The sequence below is a fragment of the Panicum virgatum genome, chromosome 9N (assembly GCF_016808335.1).
Source record: "Panicum virgatum strain AP13 chromosome 9N, P.virgatum_v5, whole genome shotgun sequence".
In the NCBI taxonomy this organism is placed as follows: Eukaryota; Viridiplantae; Streptophyta; class Magnoliopsida; order Poales; family Poaceae; genus Panicum; species Panicum virgatum.
This window is the reverse complement of record NC_053153.1, coordinates 30047795-30068292: the sequence shown is the minus strand read 5'-3', so window position 1 is coordinate 30068292 and position 20498 is coordinate 30047795. Positions and strand designations below refer to the sequence as shown.

General features: G+C 46.4%; 2 protein-coding genes across 2 annotated transcripts; both read right to left on the bottom strand.

The window, feature by feature from the left end:
* Nucleotides 1-11742: 11742 nt before the first annotated feature.
* On the bottom strand, nucleotides 11743-12225 carry LOC120688961. Its single transcript, XM_039971300.1, has one exon. The coding sequence runs from the start codon at nucleotides 12223-12225 to the stop codon at nucleotides 11743-11745; it is 483 nt and encodes a 160-aa protein (XP_039827234.1).
* Nucleotides 12226-15693: 3468 nt separating this feature from the next.
* Nucleotides 15694-16221, bottom strand: LOC120688960. Its single transcript, XM_039971299.1, has one exon. The coding sequence runs from the start codon at nucleotides 16219-16221 to the stop codon at nucleotides 15694-15696; it is 528 nt and encodes a 175-aa protein (XP_039827233.1).
* Nucleotides 16222-20498: the final 4277 nt, after the last annotated feature.

Genomic DNA, 20498 nt, shown 5'->3' with positions numbered 1-20498 from the left:
TAGGACTTGGAAAGTGGCAAAAGTTTCCACAAAATTAAATGTTTCACACATTAATACGTGCAAACAATGTAGATTAATCAAGGCCAATGATCGAGGGAATAATTATTTCATCAAATACAGATATACTCCCTCCGTTCGGCACTACATGCCGTTCCTGATGACCAGATTTGCTTAGCAAAATTACCTGGTACTGGTAGCTCCGGCCGGAATGACATGCTTTGCCGACCGGAGGGAATACAGGACTTTAATAGGCCATGTTTATTCGCATGGACAATTTGTATATCCCCTTTCTTTACTTTCCCACCACCTGTTCAGCTTTATGTACCGTACACGTTGCAGTGCCCCCTCTTTTTTCTGTCTTGTGCTTGCAATTGTCCTGCCATCTAACACTACTGCACAAGGCTCGTCACTCATCACCATCAATTTGGAAGTCGGATTTTAAGTCAATTTGTAATAATTAATATAGCACATTAGGGCCGGTTTGGAATCGGGCCGGCAATGAAAATGATATCACCGGTTTGATCCATGAACTAGGGATGCAATTATAACCTTTTAGAAAATGATACCACCTGTTTAGCTCTATAACCGTAGGGCCATGGCGACGCATTCAGTTCCTCCTTCGCAGGTGTGCGCTGATGCTGTCGCGTCTGGCCCTAATTGGCGGGAGGAGGCGCAGTGAAGGTGAGCAGCGTGGTGGTGTATTCAAGATGGACAATATCAACGATGCAAGACATCCAGATAGATTCCTTTGCATCCGGCGTGCCGTCCGTCGGAAGGGTTGGCACTAGAAGAAAGCCGGACGTGCATAGAGGGAAAAACTAATGGGACAAATAAAGAACAAGAAAAAAAACAAGAAGAGAGGTGGCATCGCAGGGACGCTCATGTTGAACTCTAATAATTAATTTATTATTAAATATTCTAGTCTATAAAAAATGATAAAAAAATTATTATATATTTTATCCAACATGCATTATGATATGTACTTATAGATGGCAACGGGTAAAATTTGTGCGGATACTAACTTCAGAGACCCGCACCCGCAAACCAAAACTCGTGCCCGTGCCCGCAACCCGCGACGGAAAGAAACCCAGACCCCCACCTGCTGTCCGCGAATACCCGCGTACCCGCGGGCACGCCCGTGTACCCGCGTCGGGGCCTGCGCGCGTCGCCTGGGCGCTGGCTACGGGCTTCACCTGGTCGCTGGCGTCGAGCTGTCGAGGGTTTGCAGGCGTCATCTGGGCCCGAGGATGAGGGAGCGAGAGGCGGCCAACGGTGGAACGACGGCCGAGCGGTAGAGCGGCGGTCCAGGGGCTTGAGGAGGTGGCTCCTGATGGTGGAGCGGCGGCCGGCGGAGGAGCCTGGAGCTGCGGCCGGCGGTGGATCTGGACTCTGGAGCGGCGGGCAGTGGCCCAAGGAGGAGGGAGGGGCGAGGCTGCTGCGCGAGGGGGGCTGGGCGACCTGCGACTGGCGGGCTACTGAGGGGCGCGGTGCTGGCCTGTTGGGGCGGGGCACCGAGCACCACGCTGGGGTTGGGGTGGGGGGCGGCTTGCAACGGCTGGACTAGGGAGTGGGGAGGAGATGAGAGAAACCCTAGAGAAGATTTATCTATGAGGTTATTAGGGCCCATATATCATCGGGTTTGCGGGTTTTCGGGTTCGGATATCAATTTTTCAAACCCGTTATGAAATACCCGTTGGGTTTATAGTCGTACCCACGCCCACGCCCGCGGACACAAACCCTGACTCAAATCCGCACCCAGCGGATCGGGTATCCGCAGGTACACGAGTATTTCATACCCGTTGCATCTTTATATGTACTATCGTCTTTAAAATTTCAACTTAAAACTCCGCCTATGCATGTATGGAGAAATGAAAAGGATAAATTGTATTAAGGGTAACTTGAACCAAAAGGTATGGTCTATGGGTAAAATGAACCAAACAATACTTTAGGAGTTTAGTTGCAAAATTCAAAATTTCAAACTTGTCGGTGTTTACCGCCAAGCCTGCTCAGAGATACCCTTAGCAGTAGGGTTGTAGGTAGGGATCGACTGCTCTGGAACTCAATGGTGCAAGGAATACAAAGATTTAGACAGGTTCGGACCGCGAGTTGCGTAATACCCTACGTCCTGCGTGGTTGTTTGTATTGCCTTAGGTGTTGATGTGTTTCGAGGGGGTCCCTGCCCGCCCTTAAATATCCGGGGGGACAGGGTTACATGGAAAGTCCTAGCTGAGTACAGTTGGAGTCCTACTACAACTGGTTCGGGTAGTTTCCTTGTAGTGCAACTAGTTCTACGCATATTCGGGTAGTTACAAGAGGGGTAAGGTACATCCATGAGCTATCCCTTACTCTAGAATATTTCTATGCCTATGAGCAGTTCCACTGCCTCGGGTCTGACAAGCCCCCGAGCTCTTCGTAGCCGAGTCCTGCAGGCATCGAGTACTTGGCAGGGCATCTTCGAGTACTTTAAGTAGAACATCCTTTTAGTTGCTTTTAGGCCTTCCTTCAGGTACATCGAGTAGTTCTTCAAGTACTTGTGGTTGCTTCGAGGCTGTGAGGTGCTCATGCCCCGAAATCTTAATCATATATGGTGCGTGAAGTAATCGCGCTCCATATGGAGTAGCCTTTGAGCCTTAGATTGAATCGCAGAATCAGGCTGAGGGTCACATCACTCTTTTTCTTCTCTTATTTTTCAAAAAATTGAAAAATAAATCTCTGATGCACACATCCTGTAGCCCTCGAGCCATGAATTTTAAATCTTTAAATTTAGATTTAAGGATCCAAAACTCGTGACAAACGATGACATCCTGATTTTTAGAAACCGCTCAGAATAGTCAACGACCGTTGATCTTCCAAGTATTCACAGAATTGCCATTTGTAGCCTGATTAAACCTTGCGGTAACTTTTAGGGGTTTTACCCCTTTGATTCCTGGCCGCCGCCATTTTAGATCAAAACTCCCCTCTATTCACCTTCCACAGGCCCCTCACGTAGCCCCTAGCCAAAAATTACTGCTCGTGACACTGAGACGGCTCCTAAGAAGAACAAGTCCAAGCTTGATGTCGAGGAGGTGGCTGATCTCTCCACGGGCTGGCGAAAGAGCAAGATGTCCGAAGCGGCTGTGCAAGAACTGGAGGATATGAAGCTATTCCAAAGTCAAGCTATGATCCAGTGGCACGCAGCTGAAGGAGAGGAGTACCCATTCGAAGGTACTTTTGAAACCGTCATGTTCCGCGATTTCGTAGAACGTGGTCTTGCAGTGCCTATCTCGGAATTCTTCCATGCTCTTCTTTAATTCTGGGGAATCTAATTGTGTCATCTGACCTCACAATCCATCTTGCATCTTTTGATATTCACCCTTTTCTGTGAAGCATTCCTTGGCATTCTTCCTCATTTCCATCTTTCTCAACATTTTTTCATCCTTGTACCAATTCCAAACGTTAGCAAACCTGCCGTCGTCAGTGGATGTGAGTTAGTACTCCATCCTGAGAACCGAGACGAGTACTTATCTTATCAACCAATTGGTAAAGGAGTCGAGTGGAAAAGTTTCTGGTTTCATGTCGGGAACTTTGAATCTCCACTTCCCGCAAGAACTCCTGGCGCCCCCAAGTCCAAACAAGTTGGTCAAGTACTGGACCTGGTGGCGGGCAGGTAACATGCCTCCTCAATGCCCTTGCGACGTTGAAGAAGAAAGGAATCACTGGAAACCATGTGGTGTTTTTCTTTGTGAGCCGTCGGATTCAACATCTACAGCGTCGGAAGCATCCGGTCTTCAGATATGAAGGTGTAAATGATCGCACCAGGTTTACTCCAGAGCCACTGACTCGTGCTGAGGTAGTGAGAAGGTGCTACAAACTACTCGACAACTTTGACGAGTCTTTGATTCTTCCATCGCTCTTCTGGGCAGGCAATCCACCCGAGAAGTCCTGGGTAAGCATTTTCGAGTACTTGTATGAATAATTCCCTTTGTTTTTCTTGATGAAACCACTCTGTTTGCAGAAGAATTATAAAACATGGTACTGCATGCCTCCCTCTCCAACTGATGCCGCCCAATCTGGTGGCGAATATGAGAAAAAACGGAAAGCAGCCCCTGGATCACTGTTACAGAAGAAAGCATATCGACTCGACAGTGGCCAGTAAGAGTCTTACTTTCTCTAATTAAACCCGTATTCTCTTGTGCTGACTCCAGCTTTGTTTAGGATACAATACCTTCCTGAGCATGAGAAGGATTAGGTTCAAGATTTCCGTAACTGGGTGCAGAGTGACCCAGATTCCACTACTCGATCAGCACCCGAGTCACCAATAATTGGGTTGATCGAAAGCACTGCTGCAACATGTCAAGAAGCAGGCACCTCTGGGTTCCCAATGCAAGGAAATCTTCCGCACCCGCAGCTACCGGAGCAACCGCTACTGCTACTGCTGGTACTGGCGATGGTGAGGCTGGAGGGTCAGGGAAATCTACTGTTCGAGTAGTACCCTTCCAGTCGCTCCCTCAGTTTGCCTAGGAAGAATTGGGAAAAGAACTCTTTGATGATCCTCTGCTCACCATAGAAAATGTGCAGAAGCTTGCAGATTATATGCAATAGAGCTTTAAATTCACCAAGGTAAGTCTTCTGTTGTATATTTTTTCCCAATATCGAGTAGTTGTATGATATCTGACATCATCTGCTGTGTTTGTAGGATGTTGCCAATTGGTCCTTCTTAAAGTCTCATGTTGTATCAGACCGTAGACAATCGGAACACCTGTGACACCCTAGGTGTCTGCACTGTAGTTGTGTATCTATTTTATGCATCATGTGCTTGAATTGCTTGAAAAAGGATGTTTTTGTAAATATAAAAGGTTATATGTGTAATTATGATTTTATGCAAGGTCCTTTCTATAGTTATATTTGAATAGGTTGTGGAATTTTTTGCTTTTGTGGAGGGTGTATTTGCAAAATATAGTGCAATCATTGCTTGGCAGGAATTATTTCATTTCAGCCTAGTTTTGAAGTGAATTTACCTTGAAAAAGACAAGTTTCCTTTAAATTCAAAATCCCTTCTATGTTTTCAAAATTATCTCTCTATCCTTTGATCAAATCAATTTTTGCACAACATCAAAGTTGTAGATATTGAAAAGTTGAACAACTTTCATGTTGGGCACTTTTTCATTTGAGCCCTATTTTAAAAGTTATCTTTGCTTTACAGTTTGGTCCCTGGAAATTTCAGAAATTGCATTTGGGTCCTTTTCCCCTTCCTCCAGCTCCTCTGCTCTGTTTTCAGCGCCGCCGCTGTGCAGCACCGCCGCCGGCGCCGTGGAGAGCCAGCCCGGCCACGTCTTGATTCGCGCTGGCACCCACGCGTCGCGCTGCTCCTCCTCCACCGCTTCTTGACTCGCGCTGGCGCTCTCTCCACTCTGCCACGCTCCCCCGCCGAGCCCAGAACCACCCGCGCGGCCGCCACCTCGCCGCCGCGGTGGCGAGCTCGCTGCAGAGGCCGCCGCCCTCTCCTATCGCGCGCACGAGCAGCACAAATACCCCAGCTTCCCATTCCTTTCGCCCTTTCGCTTGCCCCGCAATTCCACGCCCCAGAACGCCGCCGCCGCTCCACCCCGAACACCGGCGAGCTTGACGCCGCCGTCGACCCGCCTCTCTGCAGCCTCTCCGCCCACGCTGACCACTCCATCAGTTGCACCTCGACCTCGTGCAGCTCACCCACCCCTCCTCCTCGCCCAATCCCCATTAGAACACCCTCACCGTCGTTTGCCTCCGCCGCCGTCTCCCTATCCGCGAACCAAGGGTACCCAGTGCTCCGCCTCGGTCTCCTCTAGCGTTTCCCCCACCTATTCCTCGCCGCCGGCGAGCCTAGATGCCAGATTCGGCCGGTCAAACCCCGCGCCCCCCCCTCTGACCCGGCCAAGGACCTCGGGGTAGAAAGAAACAAAACCCCAGGGGGTTATTTGAATAGCCCTAGACTCAGTTGAATAGTAGCAGCAAGGGCCCCTTTGTAATTTTTGCTGTAAATTTTGAAATTCAATAGAAATTCGTAAAAAAATCGTAAAATAGCAAATCCAGTTGATCTGGAATCCTTGAGAGTAGCTCTATGCAGTAGAACCATTTTATGGTGGGTGTTTGTTGAAAGTTTTTGCTGTAGAAGTAGATTTGTGTCACTAGGTAAATAAAGACTAGTTATTTTATCTTTTTCTTAACTATTGCTTGAAGCCATGTCTTGCAGTGATATTTTTATGGTGGTTTTTTCATGTGACACTAGTATTTCTATAAAAACTTCGTGGTCAGTTGTCATGTGTAGCTATTTCTTTGAGTTAATCCTTGTTTAGTAGGCTTTAATTATGATAAATATTTTATGCTGATAATAAATCAGGAAAATATTTCTGAGTGATCTTTTTGAATAGTTTAGCTTTTACATGTAGTTTGAGCCCTAGTTCATGACTAGAACATGAGCTAAAAATGAATCTTTTTAGATTGATGTATGTTTTGTTTATTTTCTCAGAATTATTTCTGTGTGTATAAAATCATGAAAAATTCACAGTAGCTAAGCCATCTCTGTGTCGACCTTCTGATAAATTTTGAGCTTCTGATGTACTTTATTTTAATCTGTGTAATTCAATCTTGTTCTAGGTGTGGTCTGAATGATTGATTTTTTATGAATAAATGGCTACATGTTTTAGCATGAAATTTACAGGATAGCTTACTCTGTTCATACTATGATTAGAGTAATTTATTCTAAATTTATTACTGTTTGTTCTCTGAGTTGTTAATTTATTAGCAAACCTTGATTTAATTACTATAGGAATCAACCACCACTCACTTTATGAAGTTAGTATAGCTTTCTTGTGTGTTGATCATGATGCCTTGTGTAGATAGAATTGTTAATTAACTACTCTATAAATGATTGCCCATGTATGTATTAATTTTGTTTGCTTAGCTTCACCACATCGTGAGTGTGTTGATAATACTGTTCTTGCATTACATATAGATACGACTGCCTTATCGGATGGGACGTACGAGCTGATCCCGGAGTCTGACGGAGGTGATCTCGAAGCTCAAGTGAACACTGCGGTACTAACTGAAGCCCCGGACCAAAGTTCGGAAGAGCCCAGGGCTGAAATAGTTAGTGACTATCGAGAAGGCAAGCCCCGGACATAATCTATATTTCAAATTATTATCATTTATTGTTATTATTTACTTGTGCATTTACAGTTCTTAGGATTTGAATTGAAACCCTAGATGCATGATCCTAGGAACCTATGTACTAAACACTAGACCTGAGTTCGACTACTTGCTAAGCTTATAGGACCGGTAAAAGTCGAGTGATTGCCTGTCACTCGCGAGCTTTATAGGAATTGCTTGTTTACTTTCTGTTATCAATATAAGGACGACGGACGGGGTCGTGTTCGATATCATGACCTTTGGTGAGACCCCGTCTGTGTTGATGAACTTGCTAAGGTCGCGGTGTGTGGTAGTGCTGGTTAAGTTTTTGAACGTACTAGCCACATGCCGTAAATATGGTACGCGGAAAGCCTAGTAGCCGATTGGACCGGGGAGTGGATATACCTCTCACTCTCTCTTAGGGATAGGTTTTATTTTTATGTTGCGCAACACTACGACTAGGAGGGACAAGGTTGGACCTTGGAGCCCTGTAGTCGGGGAGAGTGACTCTGTCCACAAGCCGGAAAGAAAGGTAAACGGTTGTTTGGGAACGACCCGACGGTGTTCCAAACATGTGTGTTAGGTCTGCCTGGCCAGGTTAACAAACTCGATTCGAATCGTCTGCTTCCCACAGTTTGGGACTGCTTGATCTCTTTGCCACACAGAGTAATAAGAGCAACTGTAGCGAAAATGGCCTCTCGTGCCATATTTCAATATAATGTTTTGGCGATTGATGACACACACAACACTTGGACTAATATGATTGTTAAAGATGACCATTCTCAGGCTTTTAGGTTCAAGTGATGACAAAGAGAAGATAGGTGTAGCTAGGCCCAAAGGGCCGCCCCTACGGGGGTTCAGGAGCACCGGAAGAACCGATGCCAGGGCATCGGAGCATCCGGTGGTAGTCGGAAGAACCGACGCCATAATACCTTGGTGCAGAAGGGAATCGAAGCCAAGTCAGCCTATAGGCACCGGTTGAACCGACGGTCCAAAATAGGGCATCGGTGCATTGGGCGTCCTATGTACCAGAGACGATGTCAAGCACCCAGGAGAAGTTTCTTCAGCACCGGTTCAACCGACGGTGCATCGGAGCATACCGTCGGTGCATTGACCGTCCTTTGTACCAGAGACGATGTCAAGTGCCCAGGAGAAGTGTCTTCAGCACCGGTTCAACCGATGGGGCATCGGTGCATACCACCGGTGTAATGACGCCAGCGTCCAGGAGAAGATTCTTTCAGCACCGGTTGAACCGGTGAGGCATCGGTGCATTGCATCGGTTCAACCGGTGGTCTCTGCGTCTGCTGTCAGGACTTCAACGGCTACTTCATGTTGTGAGTGACCGGATGAACCGACGCTACCCCACCAAGAGGCATCGGTTCTTCCGGTGATACGCAGTTTTTCAGCTGACCGTTGGAGCAACGGCTACAAGACTTGGTGGCCTATATATACGCCTCACCCCGTCCATTTGAAGTGTGCTGGAGTTGCTGAACATCCCAAACACACCCAAGAACATCTCCAACCACCATAGAGCTTCATTGTACATCATATAGGCTTAAGCACACTTGTGAGAGTGCTTAGTGCTTGTAATAGGGATTAGTTCTTGCGAGAGCTCCCTTGAGAGAAGTCTTGCTGCGGCAAGCAACTTGTGATCCGTCGTGTGACCCTCCGTCTTGGTGTGGAGTGGCAACGACACTTTGTGCGGGGGAAGAGGAGGCCCCCTCCTTGGTGGAGAAGCTCCGTAGTGGATTTCGGCCGGGTGACCGAGAGAGACGGTGGCGGTGCACGAGACTCGGTGTCTTGTGGGCACTTGCCTTTGCTTGCCGGCATCGCCATTGGTGGCGTAGTGCAAGACGGTGATCGGAAGAGCCTCGGTGTCCCGTGGACGTAGGCGTTTATGCCGAACCACGTTACATGACCGTGTCTACTCGGGAGTTTGCATTCCTCTTGCACTTACCTCTTTACTTATCGCATTACGTTTCCGCACTTACTCTACCTTGCATACCTTTACTTTCCTAGTTAGTTTGATTAGGATTAGCTAGGTTGCAAGTCTTTTTAGGGGTTAGTAGAGAGTAGCATAGATAAACCTTAGTCATAACTAGCATGCGTAGGACGTGTTAGGTTTATCTTATGCAAGTAGTTTGAGCCCTAGGTTAAAAAGCGATTAGCGACCCTATTCACCCCCTCCCCCTCTAGGGTCGGACACCCCGGTGATCCTTACAGCAACATTACTATGATTAATCTTGATGTTTGCTTAAAGTTCTACCATGGTTGAATAGTAGTTGCTTACATAGAATGGTTAATCAACTAGAATCCGGAAAGCTAAAATTTGAAAGTAAGGACCTACTCTTTATTGCTTTTCAGCAAAAGGAAACTAGAGCCTCACAAACCCTTCATAGTCTAGCTAAAGTGGGTTTAGTATACCCGTTGACGGTTAAGTCTTGCTGAGTATTAGAATACTCAGCCTTGCTGTTGAAAACCTTTTCAGGTATGAGTTTTGAGGAGCAGATCGCTAGTTTGACCTATCCCTGCTCTTTGCCTCCTGGCTGGTCCGTAGAGTGGGATACGTCTTCGGCCGGCAATGACCATGACGAGTGATACCATGCTTGGGCTAGCCTGGTATACTTTTACGACGTGTTGTAGCGGTCGTATTTTATCTTCCGCTGTTTTAACTCTAAAGTTTTATACTTAAGACTTGTATAACTGTTTTATTAAGTTTAGTTCTGTAATAATGGTTTGATCTGGTTTGTAATTACTACTGAGCTTGTGTTGTAAAAGTTGTGGTTGTAATATCTCTGGACTCGCCTTCATGCGGGGTATGCTTGTTCGATCCGAGAACCGGTGGTTGTATCGAGACGTTACCCGATAGACCAAGAATTGTTCCGTTTGAAGTGCGTTTGAGCCGGTGTTGCCTTTATGGTGATGGCATGCGCACTTGAGCCGGGATAATTCAGGTGGTTCTGCCACATAACCTCCGTAGTTTATTAGTTAGGATGAATCCTGTCGGATTATCCAGATAGAAAAAACTATATAGAGATATCCATAATCTACTCGAGCAAGGAAGTAGAGTGTCTAACTTGTAGACTAGAGTAACTATTAAGATTGACCAGTTAGGATGAACCCCGTCGGGTTATCCCAGTAGGATAAATTTTAACAGTATCCAAAACATACTCGAGTGAGCGAGTAGTTGTGTCCTTAACGCAAGGCTGGAGTTATCTTTATAGTTGACCTATTAGGGTGAATCCCGTCGAGTTACCCAAGTTGGACAAACTAATAAAGGTATCCATAGACCTTCTTGAGCCAGTGAGTAGGTTGTGTCCTATGCTGAGGACAAGGATGTGGCCTGTATAGTTATCCTGTTCGGATGAACCTTGATAGGTTACCCCAATGAAAAACTGTGTAGGCTATCCAAATTGGTTTAACCAGGTCGGTATGAATCTATAAAGATTACCCTGGTTGGAAAACCCCTTTAAGACGTAGTTGATCTTGATGTTGTCAGGTTGATAGCTGCCTTTAATGTAGTCGAAAGTTGATAGACAAACCATTGCTTTATTAAATAGATCAACTGACACCATCATACGACTGAATCAAGGATAAAACTTGCGCAAGTGCTCGATATTCCAAGAGTTGGGTACCTCATTACCATCAGCATCAGTAATTTTGTATGATCCTGGTCTTGTGACTTTAGACACAATGATAGGTCCCTCCCATTTGGAATTTAACTTGTGTAGTCCTGTTTCATCTTGGATTCGTCGTAGAACTAGATCTTCTATATTAAAAGATCTTTGCTGGATATTGCGATCATGATAGCGTCTGACTCCTTGAAGATATCTAGCCGACTGGGTCAAAGCATTGATCCTGGCTTCTTCGATTGTATCCAACTCAAGTTGTCGAGCTTCATCTGCTTCTTCTTCCTGATAGGCCTCTACTCTCGGATATTTCCACATGATGTCTGCGGGTAGTATAACCTCTGATCCATAGGTGAGGAAGAAAGGAGTGTCCAGTTGCTTTGCTGGACTGCGTTCGCAGCCCCCAGACCACATGGAGCAGTTCTTGAATCCACTTGCCACCTTTCTTAGAATTGTCGTCATAGAGTCTCTTTTTCAAGCCATCGAGTACCAAGCCGTTGATGCGTTCTACTTGACCATTTGCTCGTGGATGAGCCTCTGAAGCATATTTGACCTCTATGCAAGAATTCTCACAGAGATTCCAAAAAGACTGTGAAGTGAAGTTAGAACCCAGATCTGTAATGATAGTGTGAGGGAAACCAAACCGATGTATGATGTCGGAGATGAAATCCACTGCTCTATCTGATGAGATCTTGACAATGGGCTTGTACTCGATCCACTAAGTAAACTTGTCAACTGCTACCAGCACATGGTTGAATCCTCCTGGAGCTACGGTTAGTGGTCCGATCATGTCGAGACTCCAGCAGGCGAACGGCCATGATGGAGGGATTGTAATCAAGTTGTGTGTTGGGACATGAGTCTTCTTGCCAAAGAATTGGCAGCCATGACATCTTCTGACGAGGTCTTCTGTGTCTGATACAGCAGTTGGCTAGAAAAAACCTAATCTGTAAGCCTTATCGACTAGTGTCCTTTATGTGGCATGATTGCCACAAACTCCTTCATGTATTTCCCTGAGGATATCCTTGCCTTCCTCAAGAGTAACACACTTCATGAGGATGCCGGAGGCGGAGTGTTTGTACAAGTTGTCGCCGATGAGGACGAAACCTTTGCTTCGCCTGATGATGCGTGCTGCTTCAGCGCTTTTGGCTTCAACATGTGGTGGAAGCTTGAATTCCCTGATGAAGTCGATGAATTGAAGCCGCCAGTCTTCTTCGATCATCAATACTTCCCTGACTGTGGTCGGGGCCTTCGCATCAGTAGCTTGTTGACTTTGAATCTTGACTAATGGATGATGTAATTCATGGACAAAAACTCTGAGAGGGACAGCTGCTCGAGTAGACCCAAGCTTGGACAGGACATCGGCTCCCACAATGTTGTCACGATCTACGTGGTGGATTTCCAATTCTGAAAACTTGTTCTCGAGTTTTCTGATTTCTTCAACGTACGCATCCATTGTGTCCTTGTTAATGTCCCACTCTTTGTTGACTTGCTGGACGACGAGTAGAGAATCGCCGTACACCAATAGTCGTTTGATACCGAGAGACACTGCTAGGCGGAGCCCATGTAGCAGCGCCTCGTACTCTGCTTCATTGTTGGAGACTTTGAACAGGATCTAGAACACGTACTTGAGTTGTTCTCCTTTGGGAGAGATGAATAAGACTCCCGCGCCACCTCCGTCGAGCTTGAGTGAGCCGTCAAAGTACATCACCCAATGCTCTGGAACGTTGTGAGGTGCTGGGATTTGATTTTCACGCCACTCAGCTAAGAAGTCGACTAGTGCCTGTGACTTGATTGCTGTTCTTGGCTTGAACTTGATTTCCAAGGCCCCAAGTTCAACTGCCCACATTGAAATTCTTCCTGTGGCATCCTGATTGTGGAGTATATCCGCCAATGAGAAATCAGTGATGACTGAGATCTTGTACTCGTCGAAGTAGTGGCGAAGCTTCTTGGAGGTGATTAGAATTCCGTAAAGGATTTTATGAATTGACGGGTATCTAATATTTGATTCAGACAGTACTTCACTGATGAAGTAAACTGGTCTTTGAACACCATAGGTGCGGCCTTCCTCCGGGTGTTCGACTACTATTGTCATGCTAACTACGTGAGTAGTAGCAGCAATGTAGAGGAGTAGTTCCTCTCCTGGTAGTGGAGCTGTAAGAATTGGCGATGACTGGAGGTGATGCTTAAGGTTCTCGAGTGCTTCCGCGGTTTCTGTAGTTCACTCGAATTTGTCTTGTCATTTAAGGAGCTTGAAGAAGGGTAACCCCCGTTCACCAAGCCTCGACAAGAACTGATTCAAGGCTGCCATCAACCTGTGAGCTTCTAGACGTCCTTAATGGTAGCTGGAGCATCCATGACCATGATGGCATTGATCTTCTCTGGGTTTGCTTTGATTTCTCGATGACTGACGATGAATCCGAGTAGTTTTCCAGAGAGTACACCGAAAATGCATTTTGTTGGGTTGAGTTTCCAACTGTTGACGCAAAAATCAACACACTAGAATCTGAAGGCATTGTTCACCAAGCTTCAGAATGCAAACCAAGCGTGCCAGTCAGTTTGACCATTCAACTGACAAGGTGAAGATAATTCATCTAAAGTCAAAGGGGATCGGCCAATCAGGCCGATTTCATCCTGGCACCAGTAGCGATAACAGCACAGTAGAATAAAACATGATAAATGAATAATCGGCCATGATAAATGAATAACAGCACGAATCGCCATGAGTCCGATTTCCAACATTTTGATGAGTATAAGCAACTCGTCGATTCTTTGAACTACATTTATGCAATTAATGATAATAAAGCTCAGGAGCTATCGGCTAGGAAGCTGATAGAAAACATAGTGCCAATGGAGCTTTTAATCCAATAGGAGCTATCGGCTAGGACCATAAGCCAATGATGCTTCGACTAACATTGCCACCAGTATTTCTAGATGAAACGATAGCGATGCGCCCAGAAGTTGCAATCTAGAAATACTACTAGCAAAAGATTAATCTAATATCACCAGCCAATAGATCTATTCACAATAGAACTCATTCCCGACAACACTTGAGAAGCAGACAAGATTAAGATGCAACAGGCTGTTGAACAATCTATCATCTATTTTATCAAGATAAAGCTAATTAAATCAATCTGAACAACAAGACGATAGATTAAAGATAAATCAGCCGATGCAATCTTACTCAAGGCTAGAATAATTGTGATTCTACCACATCTAGCAAGAGATAACGCTCACAAGATATGGCAAAATCGATAACTGATGAATACCATAGATCCAGGCTGAAGCGAATGTGCTGTCGGCCGAAGATCCAAAGGTACTCGATAACTGATGGATAAGAACCAGATTCAACGACAGCGATGCGCCCGGAAGTTGAGATCTGGGATACCCGGTAACTTGTAGGCGAATCTAGACGAAACCACAGCGATGCGCCCGGTGGTTAAAGCCTAGAACTCCTGGTAGACGAAGACCGTGGCTAACTGGAGATCGAAGCTATGCAGCCCAGCTTGCTGAAGAACTCATTAAAACTCTACATTACTCCTACTCCTAGGGCAGAAAGATAAATGTACTTGAGAAAGTAAATTATTTTGTATTGGTCGTGTGACAAACCTTTTACAGAGACTAGGGGTACATATTTATACGACGAACTAACTTGCCTGACAAGTAAAATCTAAACTAAAAAGAAATACTAAGATACATGGACACTATCTTCCCTTTCTGTTCAATCCTTCCTAATTAAGCTCTTCGCCGTTCCGCCCACACCATGCGCAATCATTCTGGACTCCTCGTGCGGCACCTTTTCTTTCTTTATTTTAATCAACCTGCCATGCACGGGCTGCCCCTGATCTTATCTCCGGGAATCCTCCTTTAATTTTTCTTGCACGCTAATCAATAATTACCCGGCCAGATTAATCTAAATAGCTCTTGCACCATTTGCAATACAGACCAACGAATACATACACGTGCAGACTCCATCTTCATTTGACTTGCTTTTATTATCAAATAAAATAAACCGGCCAGGGTACTAATCACGTTTACTTTCTTCTCCTTCTCAAGTGACTTTCACATACCCGCATGCAAGTTCCCATTAGTCTTTGCTTGAACTTCATATACTTGCATGCTCTTGGCTCTCTCGGCAGCTGCCAATACATATCGGCTTCCATGTTGATACTCTGTCCAAATAGACCAACAGCTGATTGCTTCACTGTTCAGATTACATCAGATTTACCAAAATCTGGTGTCAACACCAAGGAAACTTTTGGAGGCTGTTGAAGGTTTCTTCCAGGTCTGCAATAAACTGTTCCTGGCTCTTGGTTTTGACAACGACGTCGTCAACATAAGCTTCAACATTGCGATGTAGGTGCTCAGCGAAACATAGCTGTATCGCACGCTGGTAAGCGGCACCAGCGTTCTTCAACCCAAAAGACATGGTCTTGTTGGCGTATGCCCCGTATGGGGTGATGAATGCCGTCTTGATTTGATCTTCTTCTTTCAGTGCTATCTGGTGATAGCCTAAATAGCAGTCGAGGAAGGATAGTAGGACGCATCCCGCTGTTGAGTTGATTACTTAATCAATGTGAGGCAGCCCGAAAGGATCCTTTGGGCAATACTTGTTCAGATCAGTGTACTCGACGCACATCATCCACTCATTGTTGTTCTTCTTCTGGACGAGTACAGGGTTGGCCAGCCACTCAGGATGGTAGACCTCTTTTATGAACCCTGCTGCGAGTAGTTTTGCCAGCTCCTTCTTGATGGCCTCTCGCTTGTCCGGGGAGAAAGGCCGTAGTCGTTGCTCCTTTGGTGTGGCTTTGGGGTCGACTTTTAATGCATGCTACATCAACTCCTTGGGCACTCATGGCATATCCGCTGGTTTCCATGCGAATACGTCTCGGTTGGCCCTAAGTAAGTTGACGAGCTCGAGTTCCTATTTGTCGCTCAAGCCACCTCTGATGATGGCAGTTTTGGAGTCATCTCCCTCTTGTAGCTGGATTGTCTTGGTGCCCATGTCCCCAGTTGGTTTTACCGACGATTGGCTTGACTTCTTGGAAGGCATCGAGTCCTTGTTGAGTGAGAGCTCCTTAGAGGCGGCGAGTATCTCGCTGACAGAGCTAGGAACTCGAATAGTAGAAGCATGATCAATTGCCTCCTTATCGCACTCGAAGGACTTGAGGAGGTCCCCGCGCAGGGAAAGGACTCCTGTATTGCCCGGCATCTTGACGAGTAGGTAGACGTAGTGTGGCACTGCCATAAACTTGGCCAGTCCCAGTATGGCATGATAGGAAGATTCAAAGTCGGCTACTTCAAACTTGATATACTCCGTTCGGAAGTTTTGTTCTGTACCAAATGTGACCGGGAGGGTAACCGAGCCAGTTGGTGTAGAAGAGTTTCCTGGAACGATGCCGTAGAAAGGAGCTTTGCTTGGTGTGAGCAAGCTCATATAGTTAAGGCCCATCTTCATCAGTGTGCTTGTAAAGATTAGGTTGAGCCCACTTCTGCCGTCAATAAGTACTCGAGTGAGCTTGGATCCTTGGACGACCGGATCGAGCACTAGTGGGAACATTCCTGGTTCAGAGAAGCTAGTCCATTGGTCTTCCTTGGAGAAGGTGATGGGGACCTTGCTGTACTTTAAGGGTCTCTGAATTGCAGGCTCAACTGAGAGAATTTCTCTGAGTAGCTTGGAGAAGCTTAGATCTCCTCCAAATATAACGTTGACCACATTTTGTTGTTGTTGGAATCCGCCAGGGTCTTTCTTGTCATCATCATCCTCCTTGTTCTGCTTCTTCTTGGGTGCTGTCAGACCCGGGGCAGCGGGACTGCTTATAGGCATAGAATGTTCTAGAGTAAGGGATAGCTCATGGAGGTACCTTATCTCTCTTGTAACTACCTGAATAGGCGTAGGACTAGCTGCAGTACAAAGGAAACTACCCGATTGTGTTGTAGTAAGACTCCAACTGTACTCGGCTAGGACTTTCCATGTAACCCTGTCCCCCCCGGATATATAAGAGCGGGCAGGGACCCCCTCCAAACAATCATCAACACCTAAGGCAATACAAACCACCACACAGGACGTAGGGTATTACGCAACTCGTGGCCCGAACATGTCTAAATCTTTGTGTTCCTTGCACCATCGAGTTCCAGAGCAGTCGATCCCTACCCACAAATCTTGCTGCTAAGGGTATCCCTCAGCAGGCTTGGTGGTAAACACCGACAACTGGCACGCCAGGTAGGGATTCGGCGAGTTCATCAGCGCATGCCCGAGGGCACAACCCTTGTTTTTGGTTCTTGGGCATGCACGGCTGACGGATCGGGCGGCTTCTCCAGCCACCTTGTCACGCCTAATTCGCCTAAACCGAAAACCATCTCCCAACTCGCCGACATCCGCGAGTCTGCGGATCTCGACAAACAAAGAGTTCTACCTGAACTCGACTCGGACAACCCAGAAAATGTGTCAACTCCAACTCGAACTCTCGGTTCAGTCGAGTTCGACACAAACTCTGACTCCGAAAAACCCCACTTTTCCGAAACTCTCGGAAAATACTTGACTTGTCTCAAGTCGCTCAAACGTCCAAAGATCAACAACTCAGAACTACTCGATGGAGTGAATAGAGTTTCACGAGCGATAAAAGGATGTATTAAACTTGCAAAAACTGCTCTCAGCTCATCTACATCACAACAAAACCCTGAAGCATAGAACCCCCCACAGAAAAGGTCGGGCGATATACTCTCAGGGATCGATCGAGTGGATTCTAAGCTCGTCGACTGCATAAAACTACCTGAAAGCACTCTGCAAAACACTAAGCAGAAATCAGGAGGAGGAATCTGTGGGGGATCTAGTGAGACAAACCCCCGGCTTGTTCGGTTGGGACCGTCTATCTCCAAGATACCTCAGAACCATTCACCGAAACCTGCCCACATTCAGACTCCTGAACAAGCCGAGTCCTAGTTCGATCAGGATTTCGATCAATTCATGAACAGCCTCGACAACTTCGAACCATTCGATGATCTCGTAGACTAGTCAGATAACGTCGACTTGTTCTTGGAGGCCATGGCCAACCCACCACAGCATGCTGATGCCCTCTGGGAATTGGCCAAACTTGAAAAGGGAGAAGCCAAAGCTCTAGAACAATCCATCGAGTCTATTTTCGACAAACCCTGGATCAAGGAGCCTGAAGGGCTAACTCCCACTCAATCATGGCTACACTGGATGAACAAGAATGCCCTCCGTGTAGAGTTGGGCATCCCGCTTCTCGCTCACCCAAAGCACACATACTCTAAAATCGGTGGCCTAAGCGATTCTGATTTCGAGTATTCTTCCAACTCGGAGGACGAGCTGAATGACCTAATCCAGTACACCAAGCAAGTCGAGCCCAACTCGGCTAAGAACTCCAAGTCTGATCAGGAATCCCTCCCCAACTTGGTCATATATGCAACACCGCAAGGACGGACAGTGCACCCAAGGAAGATACAAGATCCCAATACCTCTGGCTCGCAGCCAATGGATCTGCCCTTCATGCAGAGCACCCCTATAGACCCGACCTCAAGCAAACAAGTCCAGGAGATTCAAGATCTTTGCCGTGAAATCCTCATGGTTCGCATCTCTGAAGTCCAGGAACCTAAGGGTGATCACACGGAGCGTCTCAACCTCGACGACTACAACTCTGATGATTTCAACGAGTACCTTTCCGTTAACATGGAAACTAGTCCTCCCACAATCATAGAAGCCCAACCTACTATCAAGCAAGATCCGTCTGCATCTCCTCCAGCAGTGACAGTCACTGTGCAATTGGAAGAACAGCACCCAGCAGAAGATCTCTACGAGCGTCGTCGCCTGCTCAACCAGAAAAGGGCATTTAGGCGTCAGCGCCTCGCCAACAGCCAGCAGGAACAGCAAGGCGACAACTACGATTACTCTAACTGCGACCTCCACAATGTGATCAACGTTGGTCGTGACGCATGCAACGTCATCATCTCAAGGAGAAAGGAACGCGAGGAAATAGAGGCTTACAACCCTTCTTCCAACTATCGTATCCCACCAAAGGCTTCCGCATCCTTCAAGAAGTACAAGCCGGTAACCACCCGTCCTCAGGGTAAACCGTGCACCTCACATCATGGGGAAACATCTCTTGGCGGACCCAGGATTAACAAGACTCTACAGCGCAAATGCTTCATCCACCCGAAGAGCTCTCACACTTTCTTCGAGTGAGACTCACTCCGCAAGGCCCTTGGGGCACCTCTTCTAAAGGATACTCTACCTAAAATCTAGTCGACCACTGTATCGACTAGTTTTATCTTCGAATAATTTTATTCAGTCATGTAAACCATTGCTCACGTCTAAAGGGCAAGGGGTAGGTCTTAAAGAGTCCGAGTCTACCATTTTACAATTATTGTAATCTCAACAAATCCAAAATAAAAGTTGATTTCCTCCGCAAATCGACTACTTGGCTCTCGCTCATAGGGCAAAATAACCCATCTCAAATACTACCCGGAAAGCTGCACTGAAGCAGCATCTGAGTAGCCTTTATGGTTTACTCCGAGTGATCTTACAACATTTTCATCTTGGGTAACCCGACGGGGTTCATCCTAACAGACCTGTCCTAAGAATCACTCGCCCTCAAGTGAGGACACCTTACTCGCCTCGCTCGAGTAAGTTGTGGACATCCTTTCGACATTTACTTCTTGGATAACCCGATGGGGTTCATACCTAACAGTTCTGTCTTAAGAATTACTCCAGTCCTTGGTTAAAGGACACCCTACTCGCTGGCTCGAGTAGGTCTTGGATACTCTTTCAACATTTTCATCTTGGGCAACTCGACGGGGTTCGTACCTAACAGACTTGTCCGAAGAGTTACTCCAGTCCTCGGGTAGGACACCTTACTCGCCTTGCTCGAGTAAGTTTTGGATATCCTTTCGACATTTATGTCTTGGATAACCCGACGGGGTTCATACCTAATAGCTCTGTCTTAAGGATTACTCCAGTCCTTGGTTAAAGGACACCCTACTCGCTGGCTCGAGTAGGTCTTGGATACTCTTTCGACATTTTCGTCTTGGGCAACTCGACGGGGTTCATACCTAACAGACTTGTCCGAAGAGTTACTCCAGTCCTCGGGTAGGACACCTTATTCGCCTTGCTCGAGTAAGTTTTGGATATCCTTTCGACATTTACGTCTTGGATAACCCGACGGGGTTCCTACCTGATAGTTATGCCCTAAGGATTACTCCAGTCCTTGGTTAAAGGGCACCCTACTCGCTGGCTCGAGTAGGTTTTGGAAACTCTTTCGGCATTTTCATCTTGGGCAACTCGACGGTGTTCGTACCAAACAGACTTGCCCTAGGAATTACTCCAATCCTCCGGTAGGACACCTTACTCGCCCTGCTCGAGTAAGATTGGGATATTTCTAGAATATTTACGTCTTGGTTAACTCGACGGAGTTCAATCCTCATAGTCCTATTCTAGAAATCAATCCAGTCCATGTGTAGGACATACTACTCAATAAGATCGAGTAGACCGGGATATTTCACAACAATTGTATACTATCTGGGTGACCAAACAAGGTCTATCCTAACTGGTCAACTATGAAAATCCCTCAAGGAGTATGAATAAGTTCTTGATACTCTAAAATAGGTAGACAAGAGCCTCCTTTCTATCAAGGAACATCTTTCGCTCCAAATACTCGATAAGAACTTTTCCCCCGATTGGACAACAAAGTCCACATGAGCTTCGCTCTAATA

Coding starts and splice junctions, on each gene's coding strand:
- LOC120688960 (XM_039971299.1), bottom strand. CDS start 16,221: ATGGGCCTTAACTATATGAGCTTGCTCACACCAAGCAAAGCTCCTTTC.
- LOC120688961 (XM_039971300.1), bottom strand. CDS start 12,225: ATGGATGCGTACGTTGAAGAAATCAGAAAACTCGAGAACAAGTTTTCA.